The sequence below is a fragment of the Syngnathus floridae genome, chromosome 16 (genome assembly GCF_059516105.1).
Source record: "Syngnathus floridae isolate MCC-2025c chromosome 16, RoL_Sflo_1.0, whole genome shotgun sequence".
Lineage (NCBI taxonomy): Eukaryota > Metazoa > Chordata > Actinopteri > Syngnathiformes > Syngnathidae > Syngnathus > Syngnathus floridae.
This window is the reverse complement of record NC_142428.1, coordinates 6,593,032-6,616,255: the sequence shown is the minus strand read 5'-3', so window position 1 is coordinate 6,616,255 and position 23,224 is coordinate 6,593,032. Positions and strand designations below refer to the sequence as shown.

At 42.2% G+C, this 23,224-nt stretch overlaps 1 protein-coding gene across 3 annotated transcripts in view; it reads right to left on the bottom strand.

The window, feature by feature from the left end:
- Positions 1-23,224, bottom strand: part of kif26ab (kinesin family member 26Ab) — a 47,934-nt gene that overhangs the window by 23,336 nt on the left and 1,374 nt on the right. Inside the window, exons 1-4 of one of the 3 annotated variants that reach the window (XM_088400725.1) lie at positions 22,985-23,209; positions 22,624-22,842; positions 4,228-4,656; positions 1,561-1,769 (exon numbers count right to left, since the gene is read on the bottom strand). In XM_088400725.1, the coding sequence (XP_088256851.1) occupies positions 1,561-1,769; positions 4,228-4,656; positions 22,624-22,842; positions 22,985-23,038 (911 nt within the window). In that variant the 5' untranslated portion in view covers positions 23,039-23,209. Of the gene's footprint in view, positions 1-1,560; positions 1,770-4,227; positions 4,657-7,997; positions 8,098-22,623; positions 22,843-22,984; positions 23,210-23,224 lie in introns of those variants that run through there. The other 2 variants (XM_088400724.1, XM_088400726.1) reach the window with 2 other exon arrangements.

Below are 23,224 nucleotides of genomic sequence, written 5' to 3'. Positions count from 1 at the left end.
CAATATTAAAAAAAAAGGACATAAATTACGATTACCCCCTTGATGGTGATCACATTCCAAGTAAATACTACTTTAAAATATTTCATCATGAAGAGTTCAAATGTTTATACAAATAGCAAAAGTAAGAATGTTAATTGTCTGTTCCTCACGATATATACAAAAGCAAGAGCAGCCCAACAGAAGCAAATTGTTTTCTGATTAAAAATTCATTTGCAAGTGAAATGTTGTCGGTGAATGTCAAACAAATGTCCAAGGAGCCAGCAACTATTTGATTATTCCGCTTTCACCATCCCAGCGCTGCGGATTTACGCACAAATCCCACTAATTGTATCTTTCCAGAACAAACCAGAATACTAATCAGATGTGGGTTTTTCAATCAAGTCTCAAACTGAAAGGACACGGATTTCTTCTAATAGTTTTTTTTTCTCATCATGAAAACACAGAAAAGTACCATTTTAATCAGTGTTTAGGATGTTGCGACAATTCGTAGGAGATAATGATTACAATAATATTTTGCTAGTGAGCAACAGCTGCAGCAGTTCCAGGAAGTCTCAAATCAGCCACAATGCATCTCCAACACCCTTTTCTACATGTGTGGAATGTTGTTCGTAGCATCGTCACACTTCTCCGAGCCAAGTTAAACATTAGATTCCTGCCAAGCAAATTATCTTTGGAATCAAATGAAAGGTGGGACTTCCATCGCTACCTCCTGTAACCCACCAGGACCTGCTGCAGCGGAAAAAACAGATTCACCTCACCCTCTTTTTTCCCCCCCCCTGTCTGGCCGGTACTTGATCATAATCTTTTCGTGGTCCGCTCTAACGAAAACATGACAACATATAAATCAGTGTCAGGAATCCATCCTGCGTCACACCTCACTGTTGTCCCGGCCATAGAACAGAAAGCAGAGGAAGTTGGTGATGCTGGAATTCCCCTGCAAATTGAAATCCTCATAATCCCCTCTGGAGAAAAAGGTAATCCCCCTCGGTGATGTCCCAAGGGCTTCTTGTCACAGTTTCTTCCTTGCTTTCCTCTCCCTCATGCCGTGCAGACCTTCAATAGTCCCCATGCACCATTCCCAGCAGGTTTGGACATTGCCAACATACTTTGAGAATTGACTAAAAAGCTTCAGTGAGCAGCTAAAACTCCAATTCTAAAAACAAGCTGGCAAATGTTTGTCTCTTTTCAAAATACAAATTAAACATGAAATACTTCAGGACAATACACAGCTTAACCTAAGCCCCTTCGTGAGACTCTCCCTACTTATATTAAATGATGTAATTCTATTATGCATTCATACGCACTGGCGCCTGTAAAGTGAAGGTTCATTTAAATTTGTGATGGAGCGTATCCTATCGCATGCCGTCATTCAACCATGGCCACAACATCACTCTGCAAATCGTGCACCTACGTTTAAGTGAACGCCATGAACCGCCAAGGGCGAGTCTCCTCACACACCGGCCGTTTGCATGCATGTGTGTCCTTCATGCACATTTTCCTTCAACAACTGCTTAATCTAGTCAGTCAACCTTTGGATGACAGCCTGGGGGAGGTGCTCACCTGATAAAGAAAGAGGCTGCTGCAGATGAGGAGGGTGTGATGGAGCTGGATGCACCGGTGATGGGGGTAGGGAGGCCCGTTTGCATGGGGCCTTGGAGGCGACAGGGCGTCAAGGTGCTGCTTTTGGTTGAGCCGCTGCTGGTTATGGTGGCCAGCGGGGATGCGGAGGTCGTGACATCTCTGCCGGTGTCCCCCATCAAGCTCTGGATCTGTTGGCACATAGACACTGAGCAAAGACCACAATCTGCTTCCACTCCATTTACCCCCGCTAAGCTACGCTACAGATGGACGGACAGATGCTGCAGCCAGTGTCGCTTAGCTGGAGTCAGCAGCCTTGACTGGTGCAAGCGAACGGCAACGTTGGTGCCATTCATCGTTCCTGGCCACTCTATCGGGTTGGTTGTGGCTAGTCGAGTGTCATTAAGTAATGACACACATTTATTCTTGATGACAGCAAATATAATTAACTTCACTAAGCTTCCCTACCTGGTATTGTACTCATCAGCAATGATTAAGTGTCCTTTGGAGGTTATTAGCAACATGGTTTTGGAGGTGAGAAATGTTTCAAATGTAAACTTCAGTCTGCAAGAAGGCAGAAACAAAATAAATGAGCCATCTCCGCCTCGCTACCACCATGCTGGTTAGTACCTGGGCCCACGCCAGGGAAGTAGGCCCATCACACATTGGCATGAAAGGCCGCAGCACTTCAAATTCAGCCGTGCAGGAAGCGGACCTGTATGGCTCATCAAATCGTTCACAGATTGAGCCTATTAGATATCAGTTTTACAAATCATCAGGCCAAAATTTCACAAGCACACAGGGACAGCTGGTTACAAGTGGAGTGCATCAGAGTATTCCCCCTGGTGTTGAGAATGAGGACTTAAGCCTCTCAACCCAAGCTGCTCGCTGCAGCCTTATACCCGGAATGGCTCCTTATTCCTGGTGAAAAGTCCAATTTATCCCCTTGTCAGGTAATTAGGCTGTGTCAGTGGAGCTTTTTCGAGTCAGTAATGAGCTGGCCTTCCAGCCTTTAACCCATGTCTGATGTCCTTTTTGGGTGAGGGTGGGGGAGCAGGGGTTCCAATGAATAGCTCAAGACATTGAGCAAGGTGGGAGACACATTTTTAGAGATTTCCACTGATGGAGAGTGTGAAGTAAGCAAAGCTGGTGTACTGCTGTCGGGATTGTGGCTGAAGTCTCCTGTGACCGAAGATCTGACTGGTTAACAGATCTAGTGGCCAAGTGAAAGAGGTCCACTTAATCTGGGTGGTCACACTCCCATGATTCCATGGCTAATGGAAACGAATGGAGGTGAGACTTTAAAATAGCGATAAGAAAGGCTTGCTTGCACGGAGGTGACGTTGAAATAAAACAGAAAATCTTTAAAAGGGAACCAAACCCATCAAAACCATCCATTGTTAAAATGAGTCAACATCTTTTCATGAGTGAGTGAGATGCAGGCAATTATGACAGCAATGCAATTTCTGAATCGTCAAGTTATTTTTTTTTTAATTACAAGAAAAAATGGGGGGCTGTTTTTTTCTTTCTGGCTTGAAAGTAAAAATAATAAACAAATTCTAAGAAATCAATGCCAAGAATGTCAATTCAAGGGACGCCCAAATAGTTCTAATTCCAAGCACTACAATAATTATTCCAGATACAAGGAGTGCTTTTTTCCCAACAGGGAATGGCAATAGATCCAAGAAGCACTAAAATGGGAATGCTCTGGCCTCCCTGGCTTACACACTCAAGACTTTTTCTACACGCACAATTCAAACACTGCAACTCTATACTTCTTTGTCTCCACAACAGTGCATGCCCTCCTCACCAAAGGAGCCAAGTGGGGATCATGAATTCAAGCTCTTGCCTTCAGGCGCAGTGGACCACGAGAGCTTCTGTGGCTTTCTGAAATATCTGGTTTTAATGAATCGTAGCCACCAGAGCAAAGAACAGAAATGTCCTTGCCCAATTGAATTAATAATAAATCAATTTATGTTTACAAATATGATTAAAATATATAACCTGATTAACTAAGTTAGACTATGGGAATGAAGCCATCAGCTTTGGTTTGACTGTGAAATTGATGAGATGACAATGATGGGGTTGTTCTTCAACTTCACGTTAGCAGCCAGCAAAATTCTGCGCTGGGTTAGTTTGATTGAAAAACATTCAGTTGAATTATTCTCGCTCATAAAGGAAGTACAGCATGATGGGACTCTGACCACCCTGACGTCAAAGATCTATCCAGCACTTATTCAATGTGACATTTGAAATGGCCTTGAGTCATAAGACAAGCGTGATGGCCTCTAATGTAGAAAAATGTTGTCTCTGAATACTGAGGAATGAGAGTTAATTATTCCTGCAGGCAATTAAATTCTTATTTATTTAACACTCGTGTTCTCAAGAGGGAAAAAAAAATCTGTTGCCTCAGAAATTTATGGTTAAGGTTTATGCCCTTCAATACTGCTGGAAAATTCCCCTAGTGTGGCTTTACTCTCTACATGTGATGAGTTTATGGCCCAAAAGCACAAAGGAACCTATAAGTGGTCAGACTTACATTAGCAGATTTTATATTAACTGCCACTGAGGAATTAAACCTTCTTTAAAAAGACATTAAGTCATCAAAAAAGATGCTGTGGTATTTAGAAAGACACCTAAATGACATACCGGTTTTGGCTGAGGGAGGAAGTTGTTGACCCTGGAGATGCTCCAAACGCCCTCGAGGTACTGCTGTGCTTGGATGGTGACAGAGCTCAGAGATCCGCTAAATTGCCCTCCTGCCACTGTCACCTGGACACTGGACTTTGGACCTGACAGGTTCCCCTTCTCCAAGCTGGAATGTGGGGCAGTTTGGCCTTTGGACAGTTGATTTGCATGAACATTGGATGCAAATCTCGAAGGCTGCGGGAGAAAGGAAGAGGCGGGCAAAGCCGGCATGTCGGAGCCAAGAGCGAGGACGGGAGCATTGAGAGTCTGGAGAGCCTCCTGCTTCAGTTGATGGAGAGGCGTGAAGCACACCTGACAGCAGGTGACGGCACCTTCCTTGCTGCCAGATGTGTGGAGTTGCTCGAACAGAAATGATGCATAGCCCGTGTCCTGTGGCGAGAAGAAAAGACACATTAAAATCTTTGTTGTAACTCTTTGCACACAAATGTTTTCTGGGAACGTCAGCTGTTTTATTCCGTCTGGGAGCAGACGTTCATTATGTATTCTGAGGAGACGATCAAGATGAAAACAATCAAAAAACAAAGAAGATAAGACTCGAGTGGATTAGTACAACATCCCAAAGACAATCCTCATTAAAATTCCGCAGTATCTTAATGCATTTTGCTTTGTTTGAAATTGAAAGTGTCGCATCCTTCTCCATCTTCTCCAGGCAGTGTCCAGTGAAGTTTTGTCCTTTTTACTTCAACAGCAAAAAGGCTTCCCTAGGGTGTTCCTCTCAGCTTGGGAGGAATGCTGAAGGAAAACAACAGCTGAAGTGAAGCTGGCACCAAAAGCTATACAATTTACATATGATAAGTGCCTCTGCGTGAAAAACAGATGAGAAACCAGCAAATGTGAAAATAAGCACCTTCTGAAGCTGGAGGCAGCCAACTATTCAAATTCAACTAGACTACAGAATACATTTTAATACAAACAAACACACACACAGTCTCTTAAGAGGCATAAAGGGGCATCGAGTTCTAGCCCAGTGGAGTCACGGCCTGAGACAGAAGCCCACAGACCAAACATCAATGTTTATGAGGCCTTTGCTCTGCGGACCCTCGGAGGTGATCACGAGGAGTGAGAGGGGGAAACAATAATCCAGTGCCCTAATGCAATGCTACTTAATACATCAAACCCAGTAGACACCTAATACATCGGACCCAAAAGATGTCTAAAAATGAGTACAAACTCCAAATTAAGTCAGCTGTCACTTTCTGCAATCCAAACGTGGTCTTGGGAGACGTGAGTGAAAGTCCCATCACAACTGCCTCGTTGCTTCCCAGGCAAGAAATTGAAGCCACGTCAAAACCGGTTAACTCCATCCATCCATCCTCGCTCACCCTTTACCCTTCGGCAAACCCACCTCGGGGCACGGGTAGATGGAAGAAATCAATTCCCCTGCCGCTCTGCGTGCATTGTTAAGTGTTGATTTAAGGGAGCTAATAAAAAGACACACAAAGCTGAGCCCATCTGCTATTCAGTGAGGTTTTGGGAGGTTAGAGAGCAGGCTCGTCCTGTAAAACTGTCTGCAAGCTTTATGCCGTGCCGAGTGAACGGAGGGTCACGGCCACAAGTGTGTTTGGGATGATGACACAGATGATGGCGGATGATGTGCGAATGATAAAAGTGAAGGACGTACCGACGAAGAGCGGAGAAGGCAATCCGAGCGAGAATCTGAATCTTCAAAAGTGGGAGATGGTTTCAGTTTTCAAGCCAGTGTGCAGATAAGAGGACAGACAGACAGGAAGGGCGGATGGAGGAGGAAGGCCCGGGTTGTGACCATTTGCCTGGAGGCTTGTGGGTGGTTATGTTGCTTTACTGCCTGTCAGCACTGATCTTTATTAAACTCCGGGGAAAAACGTAGTCAGATGCCGCCGCCTTATTATGGAGAGGAGCTTGGTTGACCGCTGTGGGGGGGAGAAGGCAAACCTGATTCTGCAGAGCTCTCCTAAGTTTGTCAGTGTCTTTGATGAAAACCAGGGCAGAGCATCTAACTGGATGTATCTCTGCGGGATTGATGGCGTGTCATTATACACGCTGATGATAACAAGCTCAACCTTTTGTGAATGATTGAACAGACAGAGAGACTTTTAACAAAATCACATCATAAGCAATTACTGCATCTTTTTCTGAAGAAGAAATCAAGTGAAAATGCATCTATTCATTTGAAAGGTAGTGTTTAACGTCAGTCCGATGTGGAGTTGACTTAAATCACCAGAAGGTCACGACGATTTTAAATGCATGAGTTCCCTTCACTCAGTGAAGGGCACGCTTCGTTGAGGCTAAAAGCGCTCTGTGAAAAAAAAGAAAAAATCCAGTTGAGGCTATTTCCTTCTATTTCCCATGGTGGCAGAAAGAAAAATGAAGAAAAATTGTACCTATGTGCATTTGTCTTTTCTAAAAAAAAAAAAAATGGAAGTCAAACAGCACACCCTGCAGATATTTTTGGAGACTTGCCCTGTGCATGATTTATTTTGTGAGTCTAAATCGCACTTTGGCTCGAATTCCATTTCCAATTTCATTTGACCACGATTGTCCTCCATTGTATGACTCAAGACCACACAGTGCTCCTCATGTCCTTGTTTTGCTCTTCTTTCTATATTAAAAGAACAAGACTTGAGCCATCTTTATTTACTTAGCTCAAGACTCTGTTGACCAGCACCACACACCAAGTCCATAAGACTCAAAAGGAATTGACCCCCAATAAACATGCCGGGGCCCAATCCGGGTCTTCGGCTGAGGACGAGGGATGATCAGCGTTCCCACAGGTAAGCCGGGTTGCCCCCTGAAAGCCAAGTGGGAGATGGAGGAGCACAGCTGCTGGTCTTGCCCCAGGTGGGCGCAAAGCATTAGGGCAGATTACATCCCCAGGATAAAAGAAACACATCCCTCCTTGCTCCCACCGCTTCCTCAACTCTCTCCGCCACCTGAAAAGAGACGACTGTGCCGAGATCCCCTGGAGGAAAGCAGCGGGTTGGAAGGCCTGCAAGCGTGGACTCTGATTAGATATCAGGTGAAGCTTTTAGTGGCACAGCAGTTGTGTGGGATACACACCATTAAATTTAACCACCGCTTGCTCAGAGGCACGCAACACAATGACTCAGGATGTCACACTCGTGTGTGATTCTGCCAACTGTGGGAACGCCTTGAGTGGAACACAAAGCCGGACGGCTCTGCAAATCACTTCAAACACATGTTGGCGCCTTACTTGTGACTCGATGAGATTACACAAATCAGTCATAAAAACCGATTTAATATGACCACACTTTTTTTTTCTTTTCATGTTTCATTTCAATCTGAGCTATGTTGTGTAAATTAACATTCAGCATGGAAAAATATTTATCATGCAGTTGCTTATATGCAACCTTCATATTGTAATTGTGGAATATTCCATCAAATTCAAGAATAATTTTTTTTAAATATTTTCTATTATTAATATCCTAAATTGTAGTTCAGCACTGGTGATGTTTGACCTTAAGTAACTTCCAATTCTTTGTTGCTCCCCTCACAAAATGTAATACTTTTTGTTGAGATTCTGTCAAATATTGATGAGGCTGCAACACACATTTTGTCAAATTATCTCTGTTTCAGCATTTGTGACACATAAAGCTGCGGAATCGATTCAGTGCGTGACTGCCAGCTAACGTGCAAAAAAAACAAACATCTATCCAAACAGAAATGACAACATGCAGGCATAGCAGTTTGAACACAAACAACCTAATACTCACAGCTTGCAGTCAGCAAAATTTTCCGAGACAAAATAGGAGAAGTTTGGAGGAGAGCGCCAGATATCTGCGTGAGTATTCCCTTAAATGAGCAACCCCATCTGAGAGCTTCTGGCATCTGTTCCCTCGCGAGGATGTCAGACTGCGTGCCTACGTGATTTAGGCCTCTCCTCCCTTTGACCGTCGAGAAACTGCTGACTAAAAATGCAAATCGGGTTTTCCCTTTTGTGACACTTTCAACACGTGATACAACCACCTGTCCGGCAATGGTATGCTGTCAAGGCCTTCTAAGCTTCTTCTCTCTTTAAAACCGTGCATAGCTATATGACAGTTTTGTACGTGACATTTTCATATCTTCAGTAATTAGCCTTTTAATTGCAGCATCAAAAATAAAGCTCTCACTTGTGTTGATTAAACCATAATAGCGTTCGAATGCGACAATCAAGAACTTCATTGGTCCCTGTGGCCAGCGTGTCCATCTGCAGTGAGGGGGTACTTGTAGCTGACCTTACTGTTAAAACGTACTAAAAAAATGACAGGACAAAGCTTTAGTGCGCGTGAGTGTGTTGTTGCCCCCCCCCCCCCCCCCATGTGCTTTCTGCACCGCTCCAATCCATCACTCCAACCTTTCGCCACTTGGCCAGTTAATTACGCTTTCCTGTTCACTCACGCACATAAAGAAAACAAGCCCCTTCCACATTGTTTGGACAGACTTCCATTCTCCCTCGCTCCCCCTTGCCCGACCTCTTTCGCTGCCTTCGGCAGAGCTGAAGCAGAGGATTTACTGTCTCTTTCATCGACTTTAAAAAGGGTAATCGTACTCTGAGGACTGGCCACTCAAATGGCATCTGCTTAGTCGTGCAACTCATTGATGGCTTAGAAAAAATATCAACTGTTTGTATTGGTTAAAAAAGTCATTGTGTGTACATCACTTTCACCAAAACACACACTGGTCTATTTGGAATGTTCTTGCCTCGATGATGTCTCTCGTGGTAGATTATTCTACCCCACCAGAGTGAGCTCCGAAAAACAAATCAAGATGGTAAATTATAACAAATAAAATATTCAACAGGCAAGCTGGAGAGACGGACACCAGGGGGCCTATTTTCATGCTCAAGGCAAGTCCAGCACAAAGTGTAGTCTTTCTTTCGGGTGTTTGCGCCGATGTGGAAGTGAACTTGGTCGACTTTATTCCCAGCCAATTGAAGTGGCATCTCTCAAAACCTTTAAATTCAGCACTGGTAAGCGGACTGGCGTCCATGCAATAGGTCTGCATGCCTAAACTATATTTATAAGGAACCGCAAGAAAATGTCCACAAAAACATCCATCACACATCAGCGAAGTGCAGAATCTGCGCCACAACTTAGGCCTGCTTTTAGTTGCTCTAAGGCCGAGTCTATTTTCTGTCCAGCCTGGTGTAGTGCAGCCTGACAAATTGCCCAACACAGTAAACTGTCTGCAGAAATAGAGTCCTAAATGTTGCTGTAAATTGCAGGTAAAAGCAAGAACTTTAAAAAATCTCATAACACACACATGATGAACGACAGGCGTTCACATGAATGTCTTTCACACTGACAATCAAACACACACTATACTTTCCAAGCATTTGGAAAGCCCTACGAGGCAGTTTCCAAAGTAAACCAGGATTGTGTATTCTAAACCATCCACTGGAGCTTGTTGAAAGGCCTGTTTGAATTGAAGAGCCCACTTTAAAACACTCACCACAAAAGTACAAAAACCAGCCTCAAGAGTTTCCTCCAAACCAGTGAACCCCCCTTCTGTGATGACAGCCACCTGCCTCTCCTCTGTCTCAACTGTCACACCAGAGGGTGAGAGAGAGATGGAGTTTGTTTTGAAGGGGGTTGTTCCAACTCAGACGGAGCACTCACACTTTTCTACAACTTATTTAGAGAGAAAACAAACTGCAATGAATCTCTACTGGAGGTTCTCTCCGCCATAGAAGCGAAATGGAACCCAGACCAAAAAAATATACCGTGTTAATGTAATGATACATAATTAACGTCTCATTTAGAATCTAAATGAGACGTTAATCATGTATCAATTGTATCAATCTATTATAGATTCTTTGATTGAAAGAGGAAAGGCTAAATATTTTAATAAATTTGGTCCAACTTTTGATAATTCTGACACAAAATACTCAACGCAAAAAAAATAGGTTAACTCGGTTCATTCTATGCCAAGGTGAGCTGTGCAAGCACGTTTCTAGAAGTCATTATCTCACTAAGTGACATTCTTTGTGCGTGACAAAGCCGCTTGCCCGTCCACAAGGACAATGGAACAGCAGAGTTGCAAAAGGCTGAATCAATCTGGTGCACTAGCCAACCGCTGGAGGTTCAAGGAATATTCATTCGGAATGAAAGATGTCCATGTTCGAGATTACCATGGCATTGATCTCTCAGTCAACACAATTTTCACTAATAATAGGGATTTCGGATTCAGTCCGAGTCTTTAAGCCAGGGGGGTGCGGAAGAGTAATGCGAAAGTGTTTTCTCTTTATAAAAAGTACACCCTGGTGAGAATAGAAGAGATAGAAAACAACACAAAGCGATAACGCTAACCAGCTCTTATTTCTTGCTAATTGAGATGTCTAGACACATTCAATTGAGACTCGGGAGATAAGGGAGTGGGTGGAACTATCATGATGGAGAATAATGTGCACTAATCCACTTAGCGAATGGGAATTTTCATTCTGCATCAAAATGCATTGCTTATCAATCTTGTTCCACATGCACATTTTGTTACTTTTGTCGAATGGGAACAATAGCATCCTGCTAAAATCTTTTATTTGAAATATTTCCCCAAGGTTACTAAACCTTTTCTCTCACATCGCAATTGCTATTCTATGATTAAAATATGAATTCTAAAACATTAAAAATAAATGAAAATCTTGGTTTTGTGTCAGCTATGGCTTTCTTATATCAGAAGACAAGTGTAGTTCACGAAAATTCATGAAAACAAGTTTGAATTGTGCACATAAAAGTCGACAAATAACCCAAAGCAGTAAATATTTTTACATAACATGAAATGAAAGTGCAATTGACATTCTGTGTGTGAATGACAATATTTATGTAAACTAAGATGAAAATGGGGCTGCATATCTTGGCCCCTCCCTCTCTTTGTTTTGTTCTTTTCAGGGCTGACATCACATTTTGTAGGTGTATACACACACACACACACACACATCTGTATGTAAAGCAAGTTTGAAGATGCGCAAGCATGCCTCCGTCCGTGCTTGTTGCTTGGTTGTCACACTGAGAGGTCAAAGGGTAACTAATAGTGCGACTCATAGAGGTCAGCGTCAGTGCGGCCTCCTGCCAGAGCGCTGGAACATCACCAAAATGACTGTGAAGAAAAGACAAATGAACCATCCCCTCCCATATCTTGAGCTTTTCAGTTTGTGCTTAACTTGTTTATGCATTTATATTTTTTCTCATTCCTAACATATTGCCTTACTCAATTCCAGAGACATTGTTGTGTAAAACGCAAACGCTCTGGTCAATCGAACAATAACATTCTTGTGTAAGCAGCAGGCTCTTTTTTGGAAAGTTCGTAAAAGAACTAAAAGTAGCACGGCTGTCTGCCTCTCGGAATTCCACAGTCGAATCGAGTGAATTGTGACTCGAGGCAGAATGCGAGATGGTTTTTATTTTCACCCGTCAATAATTAGCCAACTCGCTAATGAGCCAGCTACACACTGTGTTAGCGAATTCTCTTTTCGCCACATCACAGCAGACGTTTAGCCTTTTACCTGCTCCACCATCAGCCATTAATACACTGCCTGAGGTGCAATGATGGCAGACTGGAATGTTCTCCATATTATCTCCGGGTGTGTGTTTCATTAATGTGAATGATGAAAAGCACAAGACAGATGAAGTCCAACGAAGGACTGCTTGGAGCTCCATCCAGAGAAAAGCAACATCTCATTTTCATGATTATCAAAAGTCAAAAAGGATTTCCTTTTTTAAACAGAGACCTCAATCATACGAGGTCAGGTGGGAGATCTCCGTCACTCCGCTGCCTGTAGTATTTTAGGAGATAAAAATGACCCAGACTTTTGTCAACAGTTGGGGAAAAGCAATGAAGCATCCCTCGTGAGGCTTTCTGAAAGTGCTCCAAAATAACACCATGGCTACGGGTTACACCCCGGACCTGAACTGTTTTTCCCGATCAGGAGGGTCACTATCAGGCGGGGCCTGAGCTCAAGCCAGCCCAGATGAAGGGCAGCACTTTCCTAGGCTCCATTTTCACCCCTGACTTTTCCTGTTTTGACAGGAAGCAGGCAATGATAACACAGCCACACAAACAAGCAGTGATTGCCTGCAAACATGCAGCATGGGGCATCTATTTTATTTAAAGGGCCTGAAGCAGGAAGAAAACCAGCAAGATGACTGAATTCTAATTTGGATCAGCACCAGAACCGCTCCCATTTATACTGACCGATATCCTGCACGTTGGAATTTTGCTGCTTTTGAAGTTCCACATTTCTGTATGTGCAAAACGGTTTGTAAAATCACACAAGTTGAAGCATATTGATTGAAAACAAAAACACAACATAGAAGTGGAACCGTCTAGAATTGAGGTGGACTGGCGATGACCTCAAATCCAAAATAATGTCACGAGTGTGGTTTTTAACAAAGGCATCATAAGAACAAACTTGGAAGAGTACATACCATTTTTTTTTTTAAATTGTGAGTAAGCAACAATTGGAGCCAGAAAATTAAAAACAAAACAAGTCTCGGGACAAACCTATAATAAAGAAAACTTGACCTCTTTCTGGGTGAGGTAATAACAAATACGGGGCACTGAGCTACTGTGGCTCATAGACACACGCTGGCTAGGTCTTGTGCCAGTCAAAAACGGTGACGCACAAAGGAAGTCAATAAAAACAGACCACCAAAGTCACAAAAACATGAAAGCTAGCTCAGCCACCACAGGGAACCAAATATTCCGCGGTACGGACGTGGGCCGAGAAGCAATGTCACTATCCAGCAGCAAGAGGAAGGGGGCCCGTGCTTTGAAGGCCAAGGGAGGTGTGTATGTTGACAGTCTTCTGTCCGAGGCCCTTTTTTGGAATTTGGTCCTTTTATCTAAGGCAGGAAGAGCACTGTAGTGAAACACAACAAGGATGGAGGAACGGGGCTATTAGAGAAGCTTTGTTGATGGCCAGAGCACCTCAAACGAACAAACCACTTTGATTGCCCTCTCTGATCCCCCCGCTCGCTTTTGTTTATGAGCTAATTAAGCATTGAGCAGGGACTGCGGGAGTCTCCATCTACTATTGTACCATGGTGACTTTCAATAGCTACTGTAGGGCTTTTACAGCACCTTCCATAACTTAACGACTATCAAGATCTAGCAAGGGATCGCTAAATTGGCTTTGGATGTGTGAAAGCCTGATTGTGTGTGAGGAAACAACGTGGTCCAGAAGGTCAAATCCAGTTCAAACGTAGTCTCCGGCGTCCATTTCTGGGGGAGTTCAAGTGTGCCTTGTATTCACCTCTCCAATGAACTCACAAAGAGTCCAAGACAAAATGCCCAGCGTGGGACGAATAGAGGCTGAGGGGTCAGCGGATGGCCAGAAAGTAGGAGGGGGCGAGGTCTCGCTAGACGCATGTGGCAATGACCGTGTGAAAGTAGTGAACACTGTGGAATGCAGACAAGGAGGGAGGAAATTTTCGGATAAAATTGACTCTTTGAGCAATCATACGATTTGAAGTTCAGGCCAAAGCTCAGAGGTTTGTTGTGGAACTTGCCCTGGAAACTAAGGCGCTGCTTCAAAGTCACACTAAAGTGCAAGTCGTAAAACGCTGCGTGCAAATAAAACCACACATTCAAGTTTGTCCACATAATATAATTTTACACCCCGTTGGCTGTCTGAACTTGCAGTGAGAATGCCCTTTTGCAGCTTTGGCCTCTGAAGTTGCATCTGTAGAGGTCATGGAGGGAGGTGAGCTGGGTCAAAATGGCTCCAAACAGTGTGGCCATGACACATTTACCACATGCACAGGTAAGCTCACCGTGCTTTGCTCTTCTTCATGGATCGTTTGATTCTTGAAAGCATTTCCGTGTTGCAAAAACATGTTCAAAGACATACCAGCCATGATTCTGTGGGATGGGTTCATTTAGAGCAGTAAATAGCTCAACATATTTAGATGTTTCCCAGCAAAGCATCAGCACTGAACGCGTTCCAAATAGCCCGAGGTGTGGGGACTGGCCAAAAATTGCACTCAAGTAAGATTACTGTTTCTTTAGATCAGTGCTTTAAATATGTCCCGGAACGCCCCTTATTTAAGGTGGTGGGTAAAAGCAGCTCATTAAGCTAATAAATAAATAAATAAATAAATAAATAAATAAATAAATAAATAAATAAATAAATTCATTTATTTTATTTATTTTAATTTATATTTTTATATTTTATAATTTTTATTTAAGATTACTGTACACAAATGAAAAGACAAAAACATATATATATAAACTAAAAGAGTAGCAAGCAAGAAAAAAAATAAGATTACTGTACACAAATGAAAAGACAAAAAAAAACATATATATATATATATATATATATATATATATATATATATATATATATATATATACGTATATAAACTAAAAGAGTAGCAAGCAAGATATAACCAAAAAAGAATAAATAAATACATAAATAAATAAATAATAGATTTTAGATGAGAAATAAAATAATAATAATAATAATAATAATAATATAATAAATACAGAGCTACACATTTACGCAAATATATTGCCGCGTTGGTCGGACATCGCTCAGTTTGTGCCGTACGCCGCAAGTTCCCACAACAAGTGCTTTTATAGGCGATGCTGTAGTCATGGTAAGCCACAAATGGTGAGGATGGAGCAGCAGATTGGGGCTCATAAACAGAGAGGTTTAAGTTTAAGTGCCTGACACACACCAAGGAGATAAAGTGGCCCAGAGCTCTCCGGTAGCGGAGAGTGACATCATAAAATAGAGCAGCAGCAACAAGATGGGAAACATAAAGGATAGATATATTAATAGGAGGCAGTTCATGGAAGGTTTATTGGGTGAGGTTCCGTCAAGAGTGTCGACTGGTTTTGGGTGGCAGCAATTCTCAAGGATTATCATTGATTTAATGCTAAATGAATCGCATTAGTTTGTTCACTGTACTATCAAACATGTTTTTTGCTGTCTGATAATGTCCAAGACAAATTCAAAGTCAAAATCAGCAGGATCATGTCTTACACACACCATCCAGGTTTTGCAAGCCAATTGACTTTTTTTTCCTGAGAAATAAATCGTTTGTGAAAATCCATACAGATGAGGGTGACCTTTTCAGCAAAGGAGAAATTCACTGTTTTTGCAGCAGAATAAAAATGACTTTGCTGTCATTTTATGGAATGCATTGCTATGCTATTTCCTCTCAAATGTCAGCATGCAAATTGCAAAGCAATAGAAATCAAATCACTCGAGTAGTGAAACAAAACAGCATAGTGGGGCACGTTCTTCCTGCACTCTATATGTAGAAGCTTACAAATAAGGCCTTCATAAACATTTTACTCCACCAAAGAGGTTACAGTTTCATAATGGATTTGACCCTTAAACTTTCTGGATACATTCAACTTGTCTTGTTTGTATGCAGATGGATTGATATTCGTGAATGGTTGTTCTGGTTGTCCCAAAAAAAATATATAAATATAAAATGTATTTAATATTCATGGTCAGAAGCATTAAGACCAGATACAAACAGCATATAATAATAATAATAATAATAATAATAATAATAATAATAATAATAATAATAATAATAATAATAATAATAATAATAATAATAATAAATAACCACAGATTTATTTAGACATTTTTTGAAGCATTTTAAAATTCTAAATTTTAGCCTGTAAATGATGACCCAGCTCTGTGTCTCCTTATTATTTCATGATACTTGTGAAAGCTCGGTCTTACAACAGATAATGATATAAATGAGTCACTCTAAACAGTTCATGCAATGTCTAATGTCAATTTTCCCCTGAAGCTATAAGCACACTACGGTATCGGAGAGCAAATGATTCACATTCCCATTAAGCAGACCCCCGTAAGCCCCATGTGCTGAGGATGAGGATATAACAATGACTGCAATAATGCAATCATAAATTGGTTGGCAGTTAAGCTGAGAAAGATGGATGACATCTTAGGCAGACTGGAAAGGATGATGGGAAAATGGGCTTGGTCTCTTTCTCTTTCCTCAGGTACTTACACGCACGTTCGCACGCCATCAATACGCACACTCATCTTCACTCACAGAGGAGGACAGTCAAGCATGAAATGAACATGAGCGGCGTGAACTTTGACTGGCATTTTCACACCGTGCCAGGATTTATGGAGCCCTGTTTATGTCGCTGAAAAGAATATCTTGACTAATTTTGCTCGAAAATAAATTAGATTCCCAATTATCTACTATATTACATCAAAAGTGAAACAATGTCCTCTGCTATAACTCACAAGTGTCATGTCATCATCATTTACCACCAATGCGTTGGGGATGATTGAAGAATGACATCACTAAGTTGGAAATGAATTCGGGATCCCAGTCAACCAGAACAAAAGAGGCCCCCAATACGGAACCAGAACTTGCCAATTCATGTGCCCTGGATAGACTGCATGATGGAGCTAGCTATTCCCCACCAGAACATCCCCTCATTCTAAAAACAGAAACAAAATGTTATTTATTTATTTATTTATTTATTTATTTATTTAATTTTATTTTTTTATCACTTCGTGCGCAAATGATGAGAAAATATGCATCCTTTAGCAGCTCCAAAGCAAAAAAAAATAAAAGGAATTCCTTCTGTATTTTGTTGGGTCTAAAAGGACTTGGTTTTTTTCTTTGTCGCTCATTTTGTTTATTGCCCTATTTGTGCTGCAGGGTGGCATTGGCACAGAAAGTGCCCATTGTGGTGTGCACTAGCAAGCTCCTTAAACGACTCTGGATGTGTGATGTGCAATCAATTCAAAACAATTGACAGAATAAATTTGCTTTTACCAATCCCTAGTGTGTGTTAAATTTACTACTGGATCAGATTAATTCTGTTCTGCCATTGGAATATATCTGCATTCTTCTGCTTTCAGTTTTATCGATTTAAAAAAAAAAACTTTGCTACTGTCTCAAAAACGCCAGAGGACACCAAACAATGCGTGGCAACCCTCCGAAGTGGTGAGCAAGAGCTCCCATTCACGTCTGCCAAAGACCAAAACAAACATCGCAATTTCAAGGGCACGTTAGGCATCATACGCCCGATCGACTATTTGCCTTGAGCGAGAGAACCACGCCCGGAAAGCCCAGTTTGCCGTCTGCATATCCATCTTGTCAGGCGTAAACAAAACTGGCGTTCTCTTTCAACGCTTCACTATTCGCCGGGTGATTTGTCTGCTACCACAAGGCCTGCTTTCAATGCAGTACATTTTATGGAGCCAGCAAGAGATTACCTCCTGCACCGTGCTCCTTCAGTATATATGAAGCACCATGAAAATTTATCACAACGATGTTTCTTCAATACCCGGAATCAGACTAAATAATGGACTGTCCTCCTTCATTGTACACATCTCACTTGACTTATGGAGCTGAGCTGAAAAAGCAAATCAGCAAACAAATCGTTCCATTCACCCAATATGTAAAAGTCATCCTGATGAATTCACTTGTTGCACTTCTTGTCGTGTTTGTGTACTTTCCTCGCTGACATTTGGGCTTTTGTTGCATTCACGCATCGACACTGTAACGTATATCCTTGTCAGCCCAGACCGCCATTGGCGCCATTGTTTGGGTCCAGTCTGGCTCTTTTGTTACGCATGATCCTGCACCCAACACCAGCAAACACAAGGGCTTGCCTTCCTCAAGCACGTAAGCAATGACAAAAAGGTCAAATATACACGTGTTGCTGCAATGTCCATGTTAGTTAGTGTTTATATAAAAACACTGTTGTCAAACAACATATGCAGGCTATTTTTTTTACAGATTTAATGACTTTCCAGAGGATGGACTATCTATTTTCTAAGATAACAGAGAGACACCAGATCATGTAGATGGCGCTGGAATGTGTATTATCTAATCATCAGATCTGTCGTTTTGTTTATTAAGATTTCTTTCTTTCATCACAAAATCTTTGTTTTAGGTTAATATTTAAAAATTTGCATATTCCCACCCAAGCATGAAGTTGCATGGTGTGATGGTTGCTTGGCGCCTTCCCAGCTCATTACAGGTAATGATACAGTTGCCTGATCCCAAGTCACACACCTTGATTGAACGGCTTGCTGAATAGTTGTAAGGATAATAGAACGGCTTAACATGTTTGTTGTCAATGAATAAATAAGGCAAGACAGCCTTGACAATTACAGGAATGCAGCAGAGCAAAATGGTAAGAATAGCTCAGCTTACCTGTGCAGGTACCAGAATTTCAATTACAAAGGATTCTAATGTCGAGAAATGTGGAATATTTAAGCATCCCCCAACGCCGGAGAATCTCAACCACCTGCTTTACTCAATAAAACGCGTGTTCACTCCAGTGAGCCTTTAATTTCATGCTACTCTACCACTGCAGAGCGCAGTTAGTGAAGCCAACCATTTGACATTTTTAATGCTACGTTACCTTAGGTTTGCCACCATTACCAACAAGACCTTTAAGAAAGGCCTATTCTTATGCACACTATAAAAAAAAAAATTTAACCGACAAAAATAAAAAATATGTACACATACACTAAAGCATCCAAAAAATGGACCGCATGAAAATGTGGCGGGCAGCTGCACAAAGAGTAAACAATCGAATTTGAGTGGAGAGGTAAATTGGCAGTGAGCAGCTGCGGGAGTTCACAAATACAACACGGCAGAGCAGTGGAGAGCCATGAGTGATGTCTGAGGTCTGCGCTCCACTTGACACCACATTATCACTCGACGCTCCCACAAAGACACATGCCGTAAAACACAAGTCCCACAGTATGACACGAAGGGATTCGAGTCATCTCTCATCTCCTCGCACACACATCGACCCACATTCAGAACCACAGGGGCAGACCATATTCTGTTTTAAATCTGCTCAAGTTTTATCACCGAAGGTGTTTTGGAAACTTTTTCTGACCCCCTTCTCTTCAATCGAGCTGCCAATCACTTGGTCCTTTTGTTTGCCAACCTGGCAGCCTACACCTGTTCCAGGCGATGAAAGTCGAAGGTAATCAAAATCTGAGGTTGCTGGACTAAGGAGAGTTGTATAACCCGCCTTCCTCCTCCTCTTGAGAGTTGGAGAAGTCGCTTCTTTGTAACACTGCTTGTAAACACTTGTGCATGAACAACAATATAACGTCCTTGTTGGATTCTCAACCATGGCAACCAAACACTGTTGAGTGACAGCTATTGAAATCTGTGTATGGGAAGAGAGGCATTGATTGGGTAATTACGCTCGTGAAATTACACTCGTACATTCAGGGAAGTGAAATTACAATTGTCACATGTGAAAATGAGACTCGGGTCATTTTTCTTTTAGCCCGTGATGAATTTGGACACATTGTGCACACATCGGCTTCTCTCTACAATTGTTACTAGCTTTTTTTGCTTTTACCCAACTCACATTCTGATTCAAATGAGCTTCCTGTGGATCAGCTCCACCTAATTCACATTTGAAAGACCTAAAGGAATTCTGCAGGAAGGTCTCTATTAATGAATTAGTGCGCTGGTTCAACTCGCAAGATTCAACACTGCATTTATATTCATGAAGCCCAGTTTATGAGAGGGTGTTAAACACTGCTGACTCCATCATTGACCTGCAGTGTCTGCAACCACCAAATGCTCACGAGGCTAAAACCCTTACACAAGCACATTTTCACAAAGCAATCACTCAACATTTTGGGAAATAAACACTTGCCTTGGGGCTAATATACAGAAAACTTTTAAATACACTTAAAAAAATCTATTCAGTTCAAACTCCTCTGACTTTGCACTTCAATTGAGTAATTGGCTGACAGAGTATTGGATTTTTAAAAAATACACCAGAAGTGCATTAATTGAGTGCAGTAATTGTGAGTTTTTGTACAAGTGAAGGGTTATATGAATTAAATAAACTTGACTTGACTTGACTTGACTTGACTTAACCGTGGCCGAGGAGTTTATGCCGTTCAAGCCTGGCCATGGGCATCGAATTAGTCCAAGCTGCAAACTACCCTAATCATCTTTGGTGGTCACGGACATTTTCCTGACTTTATTTTATGGGCTAGCTGAGGACAGTCACACAAAAACAGGAATGAAAGCCAGAATTGGCATGTGAGGATTTTATCCGTCCAACCACAAGGTCCTGTCTGCAGAGTCTGTGATTACTGCAAGGCGCTAATTTGCTACTTTGAAGTTGGAGTTTTACAGTATATGGCCCTGTTTTTGTTTTTTTTCTCGTAATTCCTGGTGACCGTGTCCTGCCACATTAAGCTTAGTCCACATTTAGCGAATGCGCTTCTCTCTATTGAAATTTTACCCGTAGGTTTTAATTATGCAAATACAAGCGGATGAATTTCCGTTTGATCGGGTTGGGCGGGGGGGATGGAGGTGTCCTCAACAATTTCTGCACATTTTCAATCATCTGGTGGTGGGTTCAGTCTCAAAACAAAGATATAAAAACAATTGTATGAACGCTCAAATTTGCATAACATTAAATGAACTCAAAGGTCCCAGTGGTTGTATTAACTGGGTTGCTCCCTGCAGGTACCCATCGAGTGGAAGCCAATAAATAATTGGGGACACAGGCTCACAACAAAGAAGATACGTTAGTGTGGTTTTCCCCTCTGGGTCAAACTAAATTGTTTTTGCATTTAGCGCATCTACATCAGAGCTGTGTTCCAACAAAGAGGAAACCTCATACTCAAATGGTCTGGAGGCCATACAATTTGCTATTCAACCAGAATATATTTTGTAAGATGTTAAATCAGCATCTAAGGTATCAACGCCACAATAATTTAATGGAATAGAACAAAGTAATATACACGACTTTGCTCGATGTAGCTAAAACAAACTGCTTTGGTTTTAAAGAGCGCATTCAGCAATCCGCCCAAGTTTGTTATGACTTGTCATGAATTATTATTTTTACATTAATTTGCCTTTATAACGTAACAAAACAAACACTCTTCCCTGAATGTTCTGCGACACGGCACTACTTCTATATTCAAACAATAAGGCTACAACTGTGGGGGGGGGGGGTTGTCTGGGTAGCAAGCCGACTTCCTCTTCACAATAACGGGTCAGCCAGCGGATGAAGAGGAAGGGGGGAGGCATGACTTTGGAAAACAGTCTCCATACGAGTTTAGCCGCAGACACAACACTGGCAAACCCAGCAGGTAAAAGCCTTCCAAATGTCGTCCCCAAAGTTGCCCTCGTGACCTTATTCCTGCCACGGAGGAAGCAATTTGGAGCAATCATCCAGAACTGTGTCCTCACTGTGAGGGTCAACAGGTGAGCAGCTTAAACTCACATAGACAATGGCTTCATTATACATTAAGGATCCTATGAGCGTACTCAACTTTAAGCACCCTGCCATCACCATTGACCACCCCCGGAATTAAGGTCCAATTTAGCTATCAACAAGAGTAAATGGGGATCTTCCAGTGGTGAAGGCCACAAAGTGCTGTTGAAGGGGCCTGCACTAAAAAAAAAAAAAAAAAAGGGGGGGTGATGCAGTTCCCATGGGAGAATAGCACTCAAATGTGTCGTACCTGATACCCAAATATGGATCTGATATGCACCTTGCAGGGACCACCCATGCAGATGTCTGGAACTTAAGTCCAGGTGCCCCTTGTATACCTGCCCCTTTATGAACATCAGCTGCTATGAGGGAGAACCTTGGAGGGCTGTAACCCAATCTGACTTTTGAGACTGCCTCCCAAAAATGGGACAACAAAAGACGGACCGTGCCGAGGGGCAATAGCAGCCCGTCACAACAACAGTGGTCTCGGAGCCTATATTTAACAGTGGTGGGAACTGTGCTAGCAGCCGCACAGGAACACTTTCAATGCACAGTGAAGGTCGACTGGGACATAACTTCCTCCTCAGTCTACAAACTAAGTGGCTGGTTTAGTTCAAACCCCCCTTCTGCCCCCTTCCTTAGACCCAACAGCAAAATGAAAAGATAAGCATTGTTTGGCACAAACAATGGCTCACTTTCAAAATCTGCAATCTTTTCTGGCACCCGTGGCCGGTTTTGAAGTTAAGCATGGCAATAAACAACTCAATAAACAAAGGTATGATTATTATACATTCGACTTTTACAACGTGGGAGCAAAGAGAACATTACACGCAAAAAGTTGGGAATTTAGGCAGAAATTTCAGGATGATCCAAAAACTTTTACAGGTGCTTAATATCTTTGAATTTGTATGTTTCAGTGCTTTTTGCACAATTTGCTGTTCTGTAAAGAGAAGCTGGATGGATAATTCAAGAATCCTATTCAATTCATGGAGCAAACACCTGTTGTGAATTTTGCCATTCAGCTTTTTGTGAGAGAGCAGTTGTGCAAAAAGTCCTCAAACAGTTGGACATCTGAATTCAAAGATTAAATTCACCTATATAAGGCATTATTTTTATGAATCATGGATGACCTACCTTGAATGAGGTTTGATCAGCCAGGGCTAACGCTAGTTTCCTCAACTCGGACACTTTCTTCTGACAAGTGTCACAAAAGCCTCCCTTCTCCTCCGTCTCGGGTACAGAAACAGAGCCGGCGCCCTCTGGGGCAGGCCGGAGGCTGCAGCGCGCGTCCTCCGCAGAGAGGAGCCTCTTCCTGGGGGTGGCCGGAGACTCTCCAGTCGGACATCCCTCCAACTTCAGCGCGGAGAAAAAGTTTTGTTAGTTTCACCTGTCCTTGCAAGTGACACAACTTTTGCATGGATAATAAATGAGCAGGTGTTTGAAAGGAAGCATGATTTAGAATTAGTGCAATGGAACCCCGTATTTGAACACTTACTTTTGGATGCTCCCCTCCGTCAAGCGCAAACTGACCGTCCCCATATGCATTCATTTTTAAATATTAAGCAATACACCTTAACGACTTAAAATAAGCCGATTCAAAGGTTGTGATCAAGACGTGGTCGAATCATATTGATGACTTGACGGTGACCTGTCATCTGTTGGTGTCTACTTGTGAAGGTGTCCCGAGGAGTTTGGAAGCAGTGCGCTGCAGGGGCCAGGAGCGTGCGTGCGTGCT